General features: G+C 45.0%; 2 protein-coding genes across 6 annotated transcripts; one reads left to right on the forward strand and one right to left on the reverse strand.

Moving 5' to 3' along the window:
* Positions 1-256: 256 nt before the first annotated feature.
* On the reverse strand, positions 257-11,919 carry cog1 (component of oligomeric golgi complex 1). 5 transcript variants are annotated; one of them, XM_076032387.1, is made up of 16 exons: positions 11,405-11,917; positions 10,086-10,333; positions 9,778-9,959; positions 9,154-9,330; positions 8,779-8,935; positions 8,273-8,483; positions 7,008-7,353; positions 5,778-6,214; positions 4,844-4,990; positions 4,586-4,747; positions 3,725-3,849; positions 3,526-3,634; positions 3,305-3,414; positions 2,357-2,438; positions 2,200-2,223; positions 348-503 (listed from the first exon to the last, which is right to left on the reverse strand). In XM_076032387.1, the coding sequence occupies exons 1-15, from the start codon at positions 11,708-11,710 to the stop codon at positions 2,215-2,217; spliced, it is 2,808 nt and encodes a 935-aa protein (XP_075888502.1). In that variant the 5' UTR covers positions 11,711-11,917; the 3' UTR covers positions 348-503; positions 2,200-2,214. The 5 variants fall into 5 exon arrangements, 4 of the variants coding, with proteins under 4 accessions (XP_075888499.1, XP_075888501.1, XP_075888500.1 ...); XR_012927407.1 differs by lacking the exon at positions 348-503 and adding an exon at positions 1,509-2,086 and having other exon boundaries at positions 2,157-2,223; XM_076032384.1 differs by lacking the exon at positions 2,200-2,223 and having other exon boundaries at positions 257-503; positions 2,333-2,438; positions 11,405-11,919.
* Positions 11,920-12,466: 547 nt separating this feature from the next.
* On the forward strand, positions 12,467-15,250 carry smim22 (small integral membrane protein 22). Its single transcript, XM_076032424.1, has 5 exons — positions 12,467-12,599; positions 12,706-12,773; positions 13,332-13,474; positions 14,610-14,680; positions 14,880-15,250. The coding sequence occupies exons 3-5, from the start codon at positions 13,345-13,347 to the stop codon at positions 14,925-14,927; spliced, it is 249 nt and encodes an 82-aa protein (XP_075888539.1). The 5' UTR covers positions 12,467-12,599; positions 12,706-12,773; positions 13,332-13,344; the 3' UTR covers positions 14,928-15,250.
* The last annotated feature ends 1,237 nt before the right edge of the window (positions 15,251-16,487 follow it).

Below are 16,487 nucleotides of genomic sequence, written 5' to 3' on the forward strand. Positions count from 1 at the left end.
CGGTTCTGCCCTCTGGATTTCATCACAACAGGCAATGACTATTAAAGGGAAGGTAGCCATAGTCATATGACTATTATGGCAATAAGCAAATTAGCCAGATTGTTGAATTATCCCCTTGAGTGTTTACCTCTGGACTTTTCATATTTCATTGAAATAAATAAAATAATAAAAAGTCAAGCCTACTGAAGACACAACCCCTTTTTCAGCTAAGCTCCACGCGAGTTGCAGGAAATTGAATTAAATCACAAAGCCCGGCTCTTCAAAAGACAGATATATTTACTATACAACGTAACATTTTTTTTTGTTTTGCTTTTTACAAAGTCCCTGCGAAAGGCAGATTAAAAAAATTCAAACCAAGGTTATTTTTATTTGGCCATTCCGGACAGCCAGCTGAGCTTGAACAACGAGGGGGCGGCCGTGTCTTCTTCCTGGTCCGCCAGCTGCCGGAACAAGCTGCCGGGTCTGAAGCTGTCCGCGGTGTCAACCTTGGAGGACGGCGACACCTACAGAAGAAGAAAAAAAAAAAAAAAAAATCAAGCTGTAGTCGCGATGTAGTGCCGTCACTACGAATCAGGTTCCCCTAGCGGCTGAGGAGGGAACTTTCCAAAGATAGTTGGGAAGGTTTAAAAAAAAAAAAAATCGCCCTTTCAGCTCGACCTGAACCAGTGAACCAGGAGTTAGTCACCACCACAGCAACAGATCAGACACCGAGCACCATCCTACACAATGGAATTTCATCTTCAACGCAAAGGTTTGTTCCTTCTGACTGAAGATTTAAGAAAAGAGATGAAAAGATGAAATAAAACATGTTGCCATTATTTACAATGAAATTTACAATTGAATTTTTATATTTTTGCAAAATTAAGTCAACCGATGTATTGTTTCAATGCTGGCAAAATAAAAATATTTTTTACTTTTTACTTGAGTAGTGAAGTAGTATTTTGGAACCTGTTCTTTCTTGCTGTTACTTAAGTAAAGGAGATGAATCAGTACTGTGGAGTATTTTTTACACCAGTATCCATACTTTTACTTAAGTATAGAAAGTGAGTACCACCTCTGGAGTAAAGTCAGTGATGTGGCTGGTGGGGCAAAGGGCTTTTCTCCTCAATTGTCAAAAATCTTTTCGTGCCACACAGTGGCAAAGTGGTGATGGAAACCGAAGGACGTGAATGACTGACGACTCCATTTGTCGCTTCCAACTTCTCTTCCCAACTTCCTGTTTGCCCCCTAAGGGCTCGACACCAACACTTCTCGTTTTAAGATTTGGCCTTTAATGAGGCACAAACAGGGGGCAGCAGGGACAGGACCTCATGTGTCATTCAAAGGCTTTGAAGTCATCAGAATTTCAAAAAAAAAACACTATTTAGACCAGCGTTTCTCAACTGGGGAGTCGCGACCCAAGAGTGGGCCACGGAGCTGTTTTGATTGGGTCGCGGCTTTGTGGACAGGTTCCCTTTTTTTTAAATATATAAATATATATATATATATACATACACAGTATATATGTATAGAGAGAAAATGTTTGGCACTTATTTTACAGTACAAACAATTCAATAATTTCAGTCATTTATTTACTAGACATGATAGAAAGTGGGCTTGAGTTTTTACTTTTGTGGAATAAATTTGGGTCCAACTTCATGATAAGGGGAAAAAAAACATGGGTCCTGAAACTCCACCAGTTGAGAACCACTGATTTAAACTAAGGACAAAGGACATCTGGGCTTTAATTCCTAAACCTACTACCAACTAATAAACAAATCAGTTGCATTAACAGTCAAGCAGGCAAAAATCCAAAAAATATTTTGGATTGAGGCGAGTGAAACATGACTCATGGACAAATCCCAATATGGGCTGCCCGGTGACGTCTGCTTTTCTTATTTCCCATAAGTTGAGCGCCAACAAGGATTGGTCCAGTCATGAACTGAAAGCGGTGAACTGATCCAGTGAATAGCCTGAGCCGCAGCTACACTCTTAGCCCGAGCAGAGAATGGCTGATTAGTGAAAACACAGCAGAGTGGCATCCTGCATAGGATTCCTATGCAGCGTGACACAGCAACACACCAAAGGAAAAACAAGCATCTAGGGGCTACACACACACACACACACACACACACACACACACACACACGCACACACACACGCACGCACGCACGCACGCACGCACGCACACACACACACACACACCACTTATCAACTTGCCTGATGTTCTTGTACTCAATAGAGCTGAATGGAGAGTAGAGGAGGGTGTGACAGACAATATTAAGCCAGGAGGTAATACAACAGTGACTGTGAGGGCGTGCTGTGGCTGCAGGGCGGCGACCACAACCACCACCACAAACCCAGTTCTGGGACTCACCAGCTGATGAGCAGCGTCAGCAGCTCTGGAGGCCGACTTGGATTTCCGCACGTTGGACATGCTGAGAGGAAGCAGGCCGAACCTGCAGAGGACAAGAGCGAATAGGTGGATTGCTTTGACAGTGTCTAAATAATAATGACAAATAATGACAAAAAGGAAAAAGTCCTTTTGTTTTCTTTTTGGTCCCTAATTACATTACTAGTGTTTTTTTGTTTTTTTATTATTAATTTGTACGTTTTAACGCAACAAATATACACACGTGTATATGCGTGCATGTATGTATATATATGTGTATATGTATATATGTATATGCGTATATTAGTGGTGTAAAGATAAGCGATTTGAATCGGTTATCGGTCTGTGACGTCTGAGATCCGAGTGCATCGGTTGAGGGAGCCCTGGATCGGTAAAGATTGGTAAAGTAAAAATAAGCACTTGGGGTTAAATTGTCCATTTGTATTGAATCGCACTGCACTGAACCGAATCATACCAAATTATTAACTATTTTTTATGAATCGTCCCTGAATCGGATCGCAGCTTGTGAATGGAGATTTGAATTGGATCGTTTTGTGAGTGAAAGATTCACACCCCTAGCGTATATGTATATATATATATACACACACATAGAGACGTACGTACGTATGCATGTATGCATGCATGTATGCATGCATGTATCAATCAATCAACTTTTATTTGTACAGCGCTACATCACAACAAATGGCCTCTCAAAGTGTTTTGTCCAATCAGAGGCCCGCAGAGCAGCAAGGTGAGTCAGTGGCCAGGAAAAATTCCCTTGTGGGAAGAAACCTGGAGCAGATCCAGACTCTAGACAGCGGTCACCTGCTTTGACCAGTTGGGGTGTATGCATGTATTTGTCATCAATCAGTTTCATCTTGATTGTTTCGAGGGTCGTCTTCTCCTGCGCTGCCACAGCAGATCCTCACTGACCTGATCTGGCTGCTGGCCAAGGGCAGGATGTTGTACGGCTCCTGGGAGTTCACAGTGTTGCTCCGTGAGGAAAACTGCTTCTCTGAGCCCGTCAGCAGCCCCAACAGCACCTGAGCGAGAAGAGGCAGTGCACCTCCACGTGAGAATTGTGAGCTCCTACAAATGTTCCCAGTGCAGTTTCAGGTTTGGAGGCGAATCTACGGCAGCAGGGCCGAACTCACCGAGGTCCTCTGGGACAGACGGTTGAGGTTGGCGTTCAGCGGCACGGTGAACACATCCAGGTCGAACGGGTCGATGAAACCCTCCAGCCAATCACAGGCCTCGTGGAATCTGAAAGGCACAAAAAAAAAAAAAAACACATGCATGGCTCTTCCGCTGTCTGTCTTTAAAACAAAAATAGGTCAATTTCCAGGAAGTTACCTGGGGTCTTGGTGGGATCTGGAGCTTTTTCCCTCCTCCACTTTACTGCCCAGTGTGGCATTCAGGTAACGCAGGTCAAACAGGAGCTGCAAGGCTCTGTTCTGAGTCATAGGGAACACGCCCTCCTGGGGAAAAAGAGAAGGCGTTTTCACGATACACGCAACTTTTTTTTTTTTTTTTTAACCACAACTAGCTTAACATACACATTCTTGCATTGAGTTGTTGACAGCTGACAATTTTGCTTGAAGAATTCCAGCATCTCTAAATGAAATGCAGTGCGATTGATTGACAAAAGCACCCAGGGGCCAAAGTAAAGGCTTCAGTTTCTGCAAAGATAACATCAACAACTGCTGAATATGAGTTTGCAAAACTACGAAATCCTGCGGAATCCTTTTTTGTTTGTTTTTTTTTTTTTTTACAAAAAAAAGCTTTTGTGTTAGATTGAATTAAAGGTTAAGTGTGTGATATTAAATGAGGCTTTACCAATATAAAAATTATATATCAAGCCAAATTATACACACTGGACCTTTAAATGGCCCACATGATGCAAACATGTACTTTCCATTTCCCAACAATATCATGTGTCTCTTGCCTGCACAAAAACGCAGTCCTTTACTTCTGTTGCTCACACTTATTTTTTCTTTATGTGTTTAAAACAGTTTTTGTGATTTGCTGTATGCTTTCTGCTTCTTTCTGAACTTTTAGCAAGAAAATCTCAAACTGCTCATGCTAAATATTCGTTATTCAGGAGATCTAAAAAGGATAATGAGAATTTTTGTTGTGGAAAATACTCCCAAGAACGCTGCAGTGGACTGGAAAGGTACTGCTCGACCAACACTGGCACGTGTGTGCGCGCCTTACCGTGCCACGAGGCTGCTCCGCGAGGCTGTGGTAGTGCTGCAGGGCCTGAGTGAGGCAGCCCTGGAGCAGCTCCTGCAGGGTGGGCCGCGGCAGAGCGTGAGCGCCCACCCTGTTCACCTCCACGCACAGCTGGAAGAGCAGCGACTGCACGAACCACGACGACTGCAGGAGACACAAGAGTTGAATGCCCGGGGTCGAAATGGTGGTCTTCCTGTGCGGCGGGGAGGGAAGGGGAGGGGAGGGGAGAGGTGCACGGACCTGAACTGGAAGACGGATTTTGGACGTGACGCTGCTGCCAGTTTCGGCCTCTTCCTGGATCTCCAGGTCCTCCCAGTGCGTGGCCGTGGTCAGGACAGCACCGGCAGACTCGGCCCGCAGCGCCGCACCAAACTTGTCCAGCAGCACCTGCATTGATAGGAGAAGGAAAAAGAAATAATAAATCACCCCAAATTAATTGAGATATGCTCCATCAAGCCTGCGCTACTGCTATTTGTCCACCAGGGGGCTTGTTTTGATTTGGTCAGTTTTCCAGAAATCAAGACAGAATTTCTGGTGAATTCTACTCTTCATTCTACTTGAGGAGACGTGCGTCCACTTGGGAATCGGAAGGTGGTCGCGGTGGAGTGACAGTGCAGTTAGGTTGAAATGAAGAAGCAGCACTGAAGCAGCTCGTGATACAGATTGATTGATGCGTGGGTTGATTTCTGGGGTAAGACAGCAAAGGCCAGCTTCTTCGGGGGCTTTCTCAGCACCACCAACAAACACCACTTGTATATACTGGAATATACATAGATCAAGGGTCTTGCTCCCAGTTAGCCACCATCTTGCACCACCACATTTCTAAGGAAGCCTGGTGCGGACAATCCAGCAGCCTGACAGCGTGTTTTGTATCTAGCATGAACGCTCGCCTCTTCAAATAAACCGACGAAGAAGAAGGTAAACGAGGTATCCAGGTTTGGATGCGCAGGCCACCGTAGTTCACTGGCAAGATTAGGAGAGGGAGGGAGAGCAAAAAAGGTTGCAATCTAAAATCTAACCACTTGATGTCACCGTTTCTTCTTCAAAATCTCCAAATATTACACACTTGACCTTCAAGTCCACTCTCACTGACACCTTGCACGTTACTCCAACAGTGCTGTCATGCATTTTTATTATGTGAACTACTTGCACCATTGTCTCTCAGAGTTCTCACCTTGGAGAGGGCGGAGCTCCAGATGCGATAGGCCTCCATGCTGCAGCCGAGCAGCTCCTCCTTCAGGCCGCTCCACTTGGCCTGGGCGGGACTGACCTCCTCCACCGCGGCCGCCCCCCTGGCCTTCCCCAGCTTCTTGCCTTGTCTGGGGGTTCCCCTGGCCAGGCTCTCCGAAGCGCCCTGTTTGCCCAAGATGCAATGCCTCAGGCTCGGGCAGAGTTCGCTCATGGACTGGCACAGCCTGGCCACGAACAGCACCGAGCTGAGCCGGGCCGGGCCGGGCTCCGGGGAGACGGCGGCTAGCTTGGAGCGGATGGAGGCCAGGATGCTGCGGACGCAGGCCAGGCAGCCCTCGCGCAAGGCGTCCTCCACGGCGGGCGTGTCGGTGAAGCGGTTGAAGGAAGACGAGTTGTCGGGGGAACCTGAGGAGCTGGCTACTGACAGAGAGACAGAGAAAACAGCTTAGGAAGAGAAACAGCAGCGATTACGGTGCTAAAAGCTAGATGTTGATGTTGGTTACTATAAAGATTTGTTTCGCTAAGAATGTTGGCATTCTTAGCATAGTAATGATATCTGAATCTGGATGAATGTGGACATTCATTCATTCATTCATTGCAAGACTTAACAAAACCTAAGAGGGTGATTAGCAGTGTTTGGAGGATCACTTTGCAAATGTAATTTGATGATTAGATTGCACATAATTGCATCCTTCAGATCTGGTAGGGCTAGCTAGTATGGTCAAGTTGCAATTGCTTGAGGTTCTACTGTCCTTTGAGGGTTTTCTTTCTACTGTCAAAGCAAAGTCAAATTCAATTCAAATGAAACTGCCACCACAGCAAAATCAAGGCAAATCTGGATTATTTTTGCCGTATCTCAACTGAGTCTCTTTCCCTTTATTTTATTTTTTCTTGGTTTATGAACTGCTGATAGTGGCAGTGACTTCCTTGTTTCTTCAAAACTAGGAGTGACTGATTAAGGGATCGGAATTCCATAATAGTAAAGATTCAACACCCTCTGTCTGCCGAAGCGTGAACGGTGACCAGAGAATGACGATGAGTCCTTATTCAATTTGACAGCAATGCCTTTGTTGTGGCCAGTGCACCAGCAAAGCAGATGAGACTGTGTTGGTTTATGCTTTTTTCACTGCCCGCTTTCAAGTTACAATGGACTTCTGGTGAAACTAAATCTAACTGTGTCATTAAGTTTTGAGCAACAGTGTACGCCCGTCACCTGTGTCCTGGGCGGGGAGGTAGTGCTGCAGGTCGTCCAGTCTGGCCTTCAGCTTGGCGTCCAAGGAGGAGCAGAAGTTCTGCACGCAGGGCGTCAGGGCCTGGGTCTTCATGGCCAGGCTGCTCCTCTGGTGCTGCTGCCCCCGCTGGCTCACGCTGACCCACCCCGCGTCGCTCGACAGGTCTCCGGGCGACTCGGACCACAGGTAGGAGGCCACGTCGATCTCGTACTGGGCGCCGCGGCCGGCCGAGGCGTGGCCCGTCTGGCCCTCCAGCTCCCTCAGAGCGGAGGAGAGGAGGTGGACGGAGCTGGTGGAAATGGCTTCGGTTTCTTCTTTGGTGATGGCCTAAAAGAGGGAGCAGCTGGGGTCAAACACCTGCAGTCTGGAAAGTCAAAGCTCGACTGAGCTTCCTGGAGCGAAATAAGGCCTCTGTCACCCGTTCAGCCAAACATGTACTTGTAAAATTGATGATCAGCTCATGAATTTCTCCTGGAGATCAATAAAGTATCTATCTATCTATCTATCTATGGATGGAGTGTTTTGGTGACCCACCTCATAGGAGGAAAAAATATACATGGGATGTGTAGAAAATTGTGCTGTAATGTCAATTGAAAATTAACAAAAGCGTCACAATAACGTGTCTTTGAAGCGCCATGGTATTTAGCTCTTTATTGAAATGACTCTGAAAACACAGAAAAAAATGAATGAAATTCAGCTTTTTATGACTCACTTAATATTAAAATTATTTCTTCAAGTTCGGCAGGCCGGGTTAAAAAGCTTAACTGGCCGCAGTTTAATGAATGAATGAATTAATAGAATGTTCCTTCTTTCTCGCCATATTGTTGCTGTAATTACGCAAAATCTCCCCAACGTGGGATTAATAAACCATTCTATTTTATGCTAAAGCACATGTTTTCTACATATCCCATGGTATATTTTTTCCTCCTATGAGGTGACACTCCATCTGTTCCTGCTCCAGCACCTCTGTCAAATTTTAGAACCCGCCAGTCAAAAAGTTTGCCCACTTCTGACTTATGTATTAACTGTTTAGTGAAATGTTGTTAACCTTGTTTTTACTTTTAGCCCCCCACATCCTCTCCACCCCTCAAAGAGCCTTTCTTGTTTGTTCAGGCTGCACTTGTAAATAAGAATCTGTTCTTAATTGCTTGCCTGGGTAAATAAAGGTTAAACAAACAAACAAACAAATAAATAAATAAATGTATTAATAAACAAACAAAGATTCTCAGAGCTGTTTAACGCCGACCTGCAGGCGCTGCAGAAACAGTTGCTGCAGGAAGTCGTCCCACACAGCCAGGGGGCGCTCCAGCAATCGCTGGCACACGGTGCTCCAGTGTTGGCTGATGGACTCAGTGGACAGGAGGTCCCACACGGCGTCCCTGATGGCCGCCAGCCCCTTCAGGCTCTTCACGTAGACCAGGAGGCTCCCGACGCCGCGGCACACGTCCTCCTTGCAGCTGAGGGGGCAGACACGAATGTTGAACCTCAGAGAGATGCTGAAGTGCTATATTTTTTGATGTGACTGTATGCATTCCTTGCATGTGTTGCTTTTCTTTGTCTTTCTATTGTAAGATTGTCCTACGATGTTGTATGGTGGATGTTACTTTAAAGTAGTTTGCCGAAAAAACCTTCAGGACTTTGTCAATTGAGTATTATGAATATAATAAGTAATAAACAAGATAATATGATGTGATATTGGAAATTCAGATTAATAACAATTATTGTTGTCCTTATTTAGGCCACGGGGCTTACGTGTTGATCCACTGCTGCAGGGTGTCCCGGAGCTGCTCGGCCTGGATTGGATGAGCCAGGGTGCGGAGCGCGGGCTGGAACTCGGTGATGGAGGACGGCAGGTGGTTGAACCAACTGCCAGTGCTCGGCCCCTCCTGCAACAACCTTCTGCCTTTGGCTGCAGAGTGAGTGAGAGAGTGAGTGAGTGAGAGAGCGAGAGAGTGAGGCAGAGAAAGAGAGAGATGAGATTTATTATCTGCTTTTTTTTTTTACGTCCATCTCCTCTTTTACAAAAGCAACCTAACCCTCCTCCTTCTGTAGCTTCTGTGATGGATCAGACCCATCTATTCTAAATGGTCTCTATCTGTAGACCTCCAGTCCGTCAAAGTAGTTTACCTCCAGGTGTGGCAGACGTGACATTTTCCAGGGTGGAGAAAAGCATGCCACAGCTTAGGGCGCCCTCTCCTGGCCTGGGGCCTCCGTCTGCGGGCATGTAGAACACGGCGTAGGCCTGGAAGAGAGTCGTGACGAGCAGCTCCACCACGCTGCACACCTGCGCCTTGATTCCTGCACCTGGACCACATAGACACGTTTTAAAATAAGAGTTACAATCAAGCTCTGACTGCTCTGGCTTTACTTTAAGGTCCAGTGTGAAATATATGGAGATTTTGAGAACAAACGGCGAAATCAAGTGGTTACATTTGACCCTTTCGCTCACCCTCCCTCTCCCGAGCTTGCCAGTGATCTACAGTGGCCTTCGCACACAAACCTGGATACCTTGTCCCCCTAACTTCTTCATGCGAAATGTGAAACAGGCTGTATACATATATACATATATATACATATATATATACATGTATATATACACACACACATGCGCGCTCTCTCTCTCTCACACACACACACACACACACACACACACGTATGTGTATGTGTACATACATACATACACCCTACATGGACCTTAAGAACGTCACAAAATAACAACACCGGTCATGAACATTGGGAGGTTTGACGTACCGTGCTGCGGTTGGTTGAGGAGCTGATGGATGGAAGCCTTTCGGGCCAGCAAAAAGTCAGCCAGGGCCTGGCGTGGCGAGCTGTCCTCCAGTAGCATGGTGGAAACCAAGGCCTCGGCAATGGCCTGGTCCGACACAGCTCTGCCCCGGAGAAGAGAGCGGCTGTCCAACAGAATCGTAGACCTGCGAGAGAACAGACCTCAGTGACCCCACACCAGTTCTCTTACTCTTTTGCGATCTGAAGATCGAGAGATACCCCATAAGAGGACTTCATACACAAAGACAGCTTGGGCAACTAGCTGGTAGTACCTGAAGTGTCCCGTGGTGGCGACCTGGCGGACTAGGATTGGGAAGCGGGCCAGAACTGGGCTGTACAGCCCGCCCGTGGTGGCCTCCAGCTGCAGGAGACTGTGCAGGTGGCAACACAGCAGGTAGAGCTGAGTGGCCTGGAGGTAGTGGGACGCCTCCATGGCGCTCCAGATGCGCTCTGGGATCTCCAGGAGCAGCTTGATCTGGGAGGCCATGGTGTAGAACTTGTCCTGCCACTGCCTCTGACTCTACACACGAGGGGACGAGATTTAATGTCTATTTCAAGCAGACTGATGTTGCAAAGTTAGCTGTTGTCTGTGAAGGTTCTCAGTCATCTGGGTCATTTTAAAGTCGAGGGGTTAAGTTAAGTCTTGAAGATGTTTTCGCCCATCCAAAAGGCCTCTTCAGTTCAAAATGTTTAGTTGCCCTAATTTAACCCTTCTACTTTAAGATGACCTGGAGAACCTTCACAGACATATTGCCATACACTTTGGGAAGAACACCCAGAACTAAACAAGCCTTTCCGCTGAGAGGCGAAACATCCTCAAGATCGCAAAAATGAGTCCGGTTGCCCTAACTTAACCCTTCTACTTAAAGTTAGTTGTTGTCAAAGAAAAGTGTATTATTTCATGCACACACAGAAATGATATATGGGCTCTCCATGATGCATAATCAAATGGGTGTGAGACATTTAATAGAATATTCGATGGTGATTGGGCTGCACTTATATATGGGTTTTCTGAAACTGTTCTAGCTCTATTATTATTATTATTATTATTATTATTATTATTATTATTATTATTAGTAGTAGTAGTAGTAGTAGTAGTAGTAGTAGTAGTAGTCGTCGTCGTAGTACTAGTCGTAAATAATAATAATAATAATAATAATAATAATAATAATAATAATAATAATAATAATAACAATAATAATAATAGGTCGATTTCCCTTACAAATGACTTATTTGCGAAATTTAACTATGGGGGGGGGGCGACTTTGATATTTCTGGTTTGCGGCTCCATGCAGTGTATTGTGGCTGGCCGGGAGGCATCAAAACACATTCCTGAAAAGTTGTTGTGCCTCTGACAGATTATTTCAACATGAATCTTTTACCGCCGAATTGCCATAGGAGCACCGTGAGTCACAGTAATAGCAACACAATGCCACTCCACGGCGTGCACGTCGGTATATTTTGAATCGAAAGATGAACTGCAGGAGTTCAGATGGAGCTTTTGGCGTTCCGACTAAGACGACACACCTCCTAAAATGGTATTTTTTTATTTTTTTTTTTACCCTTGAATAGCTGCAATTAAAGTACTCACCTCCTGTTTGCTGGCGCCCGCACTGTTCTTGCCCTGCTTCAGTCTGAGGCAGTACTGGTGCATGTCCTGGATCGACTGGACCACACTCTCCGAACACTGCCTCATCTCGCCGATGGTGTCGGCGGCGTCGATCAGGTCCCTGTATCGCTCCCCGACCATCTGCCGCAGCTCCTCCTTCTTCTGCTCGATCTCCCCGCGGACTTTGCGTTCGATCCGGCGGATCTGTTCGGTGTTGTAGCTCTCGAACAGCACCGCAGGGTCTTTAATATCCGAGACCCTGAACGGCAGCCCATGATCCTCGGCCATGGCACCTCCAAAACAACTGAATGAGCAGCAGCAGCAGCAGCAGCAGCAGGATCTCCAACCCGGAAGATGGACCTAATGACACCGACTGACACTTCCTACCTCCACGTAAGCAAACGCGTGACGACACCGAAAATCTACGCGTTCATTGGCTACTAAAACTGTCAGCCCGGAAATGTTTTCCTGTCGGGGGTGCGCTTCATTCATACCCTAGCATCCGCGTTAATTAGCAATGTCATAAATAAATAAATAAATAAATAAATAAATAAATAAATAAAATTCTCTTCTTTCTTTTAAACAACAAAAAATGTGCATGTAATAAAAAATGAATTGATATCCAATTAATTAAATCCACGTAATTTAATCACACTGACATATAACTTAATTATATTATTCTCTCTCTCTCACGCGCGCACACACGCACACACACACACACACACACACACACACACACACACACAGAAAACCACTTGACATTGTTGGAACGTCTGAATAACTTGTATACGTGTTATTTACTCTTTCTGTTTTCTTTATTGTTTCTTCAGGTCACCCGTTCTTGCCCCTATTGCTATGATAACACTTTGCCTTGCCAATTCCTTGAGCACAGACAAGCAAAATGAAAATATCTAGCCTGTGTCCCGTGATAGACATGAGCTCAAAAACTAAGGGGAACAAAATGCGAACGATTTCTTTATCTGTCTGCTGTTAACAGGAGTCGGGAGCTGCTCGTTGTCATCTCACATCCGCTTGTGTTTAAACGTGTCTCGGTTGTGAGACAGCTGAAGGTGAGAGCAGCGACCAATCAGTGCGTCACCGACAACAGGTGCGCCATCTGCCAAGAACTTCGTACCCGGAAGAAAAGCAACCAAACCAGAGTTCCGTTCGTTCACAGGTAAGCAGCTGCCTCCGGATCGCACCGTGTTTTAAGCTTAAAATATTAATCACTCGCTCGCAGTGTTTTACAGTAACGAACATTTTCCCCTTGTAATTTCATCTAGGTGGTGGGTGCCGTGTTACCTTTGAGACTACCTGGAATTCGCAGATTAATTTTGCGGGGAAACAAACAGTGAGTGCATTTGAGTCTATAAAAACTAAAATTAAAAGTCTTTTCACTCCACCCTGTTTGTTTAAGCTGGTCTGTTTACGATAGTCGCAGTTTTTTCGTGATTTGTTTTCGGAGCTAGCAGGTCGTCAAAAAACAAAACAAAACAAAACAAAAAAAAACACTTGAGAAACGTTTGAGCAAATGAGCGCACCAGCCGGAACGGATTCGCTCACATTTCACTTCCTTCATCTCTGTGCATCACAGTCAAGCATAAACCATTAACAGATTGAATGCAAGTAGTCGCGCTCAGCGAAGGAGTTTCCTTCTTTTTTTTCTTCAATAATTACTTTCTGATGTTGATTCAAAAAGTGTTTTTTTTTTATTTCAGTGTTTGCCATCAACGCACTTCTTAATTTTTTTATGTATTTAATTATAAAATATTTAACACCTGAGGTCATTCAAGAAGGACCCCCCCCCCCCCCCCCAAATAATGTTCCCAACCTGTGTAACAGACCTCTGTCTACAAGACCTCTTTCTTCCTCTGTCTGTCTCTCTGTCGGCCTGTCTGTGTTCATTCAGCCAGACAAGAGCGATGGCAGACCGAGACCTGGCTCAGCTGTTTGAGGATCAAGTCCAAGATGTGCTGTCCAGGCTGCAGTCCAAGGAGCTTTTCCGGTCAGACTGGGACATCGCCTCGTTTGCGATGTTCTTCATCTTCATCGGTGAGTGAACGCGGTGGATTGGATTTCCAGGCCCATTCAAAGAAGTGGCTGAGCCGCCGTGCAGCTCAAAGCGAACACTTGAGGACAGTTGAATGAGGTTTGACTCGAGAATCTTGTCCCCCGACTTGCCCCTGACGGAGAGCTCCACCGACGGAGTGAAACACACGGCGGTCACGTCTCGGAATAGAGTCCAATTGCAACACTTCCTCGTGTGACATTTTGATTTCAGATACGGATTGACAACGACAATCTTTAATCTACGAGTGCGGCCATTGACGTAAAAGGTTCTCAGATCTCGAGATGCCTCCTCGTTATTGACGCAGTTAGATTTATAAACCATTTTTAACCCCTTTTTAAACTCTGCACGTCTGATCTTCCAGAGCAGGGGTACCCCCAGGTCGCCCCCAAAGGACCACATGAGTCGCCCCCCCGCAGGCCTGTTCGAAGAATAGTACAACTCGTTCAGCTGCGTCTAAATTTCAATGTTATCCGACCTTGTCAAGCCATTGTTGATAATTATTTAGAACTCATTGATGTGATAAGCGTCTCTACATAGATCAGTGTCATAATTCATAATAATATATTACTGAGAAAGTTTTATTTCAGTAGAGCGTAGCAAACTGGTTGCCCTTTATATGACTCAGGTCCGAAAAGATTTGACGGCTGCACCTCAGGGAAATCTTAGAACAGACGCCCAGACGTTAATTGATTGCGTCAAGTCTCTAAGTTTTAAAAGTCCAAGCGTGTTTGTGACCAAAGGTTAACAACCACCTCACAATTCCGTGCAACCTTCCCAGCGGACTCACTCATGACGGCGTTCCATTGCAAAATGTCTTATCGTGCTGAAGGGGAGCACTTGGGTTCATCCAGAAATTCATTCATTGGCAACTTGTCTAAAGTTGGTGTTGACACCAAGGACACGTTGCTTATAGTTGTTTATTACAGGGCCTCATTGAAAGACAAGCAGCCATTCACACTGACACCTACGGCCAATCCAGAGTTCCCAGTTTGCTGATGATGATGATGACGACGACGATGATGCACTCTCATAAGAAAGCTGTTTTGGTCTCCGATAGAGAAACAAACTCTGAAATCCCATTTTTTTTCTGTTGCTTTTTCCCCTTCATGTGCTCAGGTATGGTGCTGCTGCTGGTCATACTGGTCCTCATCCGCTGCTGCTGCTGCTGCTGCTGCGATGACGAGAAGGTGCGTGCGTGCACCTGTTCTAATCTGATTTAGAAATGCGTTTTGGTTTTATTTTAACAGGGCCTCACTCACGTTGTGACAAAGCCTCAGTGAATTGTGATGTTTTTAATCTCGTCCGAGTAGAAGAAGGAGCTTAAAGAAGAAACTTTGGATGATTCCCCCCCCCCTTTCCCCCCCCCCTCTTTATGCTCCTCAACAGCCTCAAAGAAGGAAGGTGGGCATCGTCAACATGGCCATGGAACCCTGACTGCTCAACCAAGTATTGAAGGCGCACGAGGCCTCGGCCGACAACCTGGAAGCTGACGTGAAATTTAGGTCCTCTGCACATGGAATGAATGATTGTTCACACGCCCTCTGTTTGCTCTTGCTTCTGAAAATCAAATGCGACGTTGTTAACGGTCACTCCGGAGGAGGGATTTTCAACAGAAGCACTCGAAACTCTCAACCTTTTTGTTTCAATTTTCTTTTATAACGCCTTTGTAGATATCAATGTCACTTTTTTATTGACAAAGAATAATTTCAAAGCTTTATTTAGCGCATTTTAAGACAATAAAAGTTTTAATCATCTTACTCTGTCTTGTGTATTTCATTTTGCTTCCTTCTCATCCAAGAAACAAGCGACTATTATTAAATAATGTGTGAATAATTGTAAGTTAACAATACTACAGTAATGTTATACTAATACTAAACAAATAGACAGTTTTCAGTTCAGTTTTTTTTTATCACCCCTCCCCACAGACAACAGTCTTTGTTGGTGGAGGAGGTACACACACAAATATATACATAATACACAATAGTAAATTGTACATCAAGCAGCTGCTTTACTTCAAGAGCAGGCAAGTGCAGTGCAGTGGTTCTGACACTACAGGAGGAAAGGTGTGTGTGTGTGTCGAAGAGTGAGGGCACTGGTCATCAGTATTTGCATAGGGAAACTCACCGGGGGATGAACAGAACGCTCCCATAGCCTCAAGAGTCATCACTGCAATGGACCGTATTAGTGTGCTTGGTTGAACCGGGGGCCCATTTCACTTGGAAGGAGGCTGAAGTGTGTCAAGTGTGCACCAAGACCATGAAAGGAGCCCCAATACTATGACGAATGTTATTTGTTAAATAATCAATTAGGTGTACTCTTCAGTGAAAACGACTGGAATTGTATTGAGCACAAACCTTTTTTAAAAAAGTTAAGTATGTGTTGAAACACCCGCAAACGCATGGGTGGCAAACTGTGGCCCGCGGGCCAAATTTGGCCCGCAGTGTAATCATATTTGGCCCGCGAGGCAACAGAAAATCACTACTCAAGCTCTTATACAGCACATGTAACCACTAATACCACAAATCCCAGAAAGATCTGCTGGTATTTTGATGCGTCAATCAGGACAGGACATTATATTGAAGTATATTAATGAGTTAATTGGTTTATTTTTTGATATTTTGTTTTAAATATATAATTAGCCCGTGGAAAAAGGTTACTGTTGAAATTTAGGTTGAATTAAAACCTGGGGATCCACATACAAAGGTTCACTGATTTTGGCCCTGCTGTGTATTTGAGTCCAACACCCCTGCGCTAACATGTCGATTCAGAATTGACAATCTTCAAGTATGTGACTGGGAATTGAAAACAATGTTTTTGCCAAGACCACACAGAAAGAGTTAAGACAGTCCTCTGGTTCAGAATACTTTTTTATTATTGCACAGACAACAGATAAATATTTTCTTTTACGATAGACAGCGTTTCAAAAAAATAAGGTTAACACTTAATGGAATGAAGATATTTGTTCTTGTTTGTACTATAGTGTTCCGTTCACAG

Source organism: Nelusetta ayraudi, unplaced genomic scaffold (genome assembly GCF_046127955.1).
Source record: "Nelusetta ayraudi isolate G7.1 ecotype Tasmania unplaced genomic scaffold, CSIRO-AGI_Nayr_v1 ptg000034l, whole genome shotgun sequence".
NCBI lineage: Eukaryota > Metazoa > Chordata > Actinopteri > Tetraodontiformes > Monacanthidae > Nelusetta > Nelusetta ayraudi.

Bases quoted from the DNA above. Each gene is read 5' to 3' on its own strand.
- cog1 (XM_076032384.1), bottom strand. From the start codon at position 11,710: ATGGCCGAGGATCATGGGCTGCCGTTCAGGGTCTCGGATATTAAAGAC. The intron at 4,748-4,843 runs GTCCGTGCACCT...TGTCTCCTGCAG, and splicing joins AAATCCGTCTTCCAGTTCAG to TCGTCGTGGTTCGTGCAGTC. The intron at 3,415-3,525 runs GTGAGTTCGGCC...CTTCTCGCTCAG, and splicing joins GTCTGTCCCAGAGGACCTCG to GTGCTGTTGGGGCTGCTGAC.
- smim22 (XM_076032424.1), top strand. From the start codon at position 13,345: ATGGCAGACCGAGACCTGGCTCAGCTGTTTGAGGATCAAGTCCAAGAT. The intron at 13,475-14,609 runs GTGAGTGAACGC...TCATGTGCTCAG, and splicing joins GATGTTCTTCATCTTCATCG to GTATGGTGCTGCTGCTGGTC. The intron at 14,681-14,879 runs GTGCGTGCGTGC...GCTCCTCAACAG, and splicing joins GCTGCTGCGATGACGAGAAG to CCTCAAAGAAGGAAGGTGGG.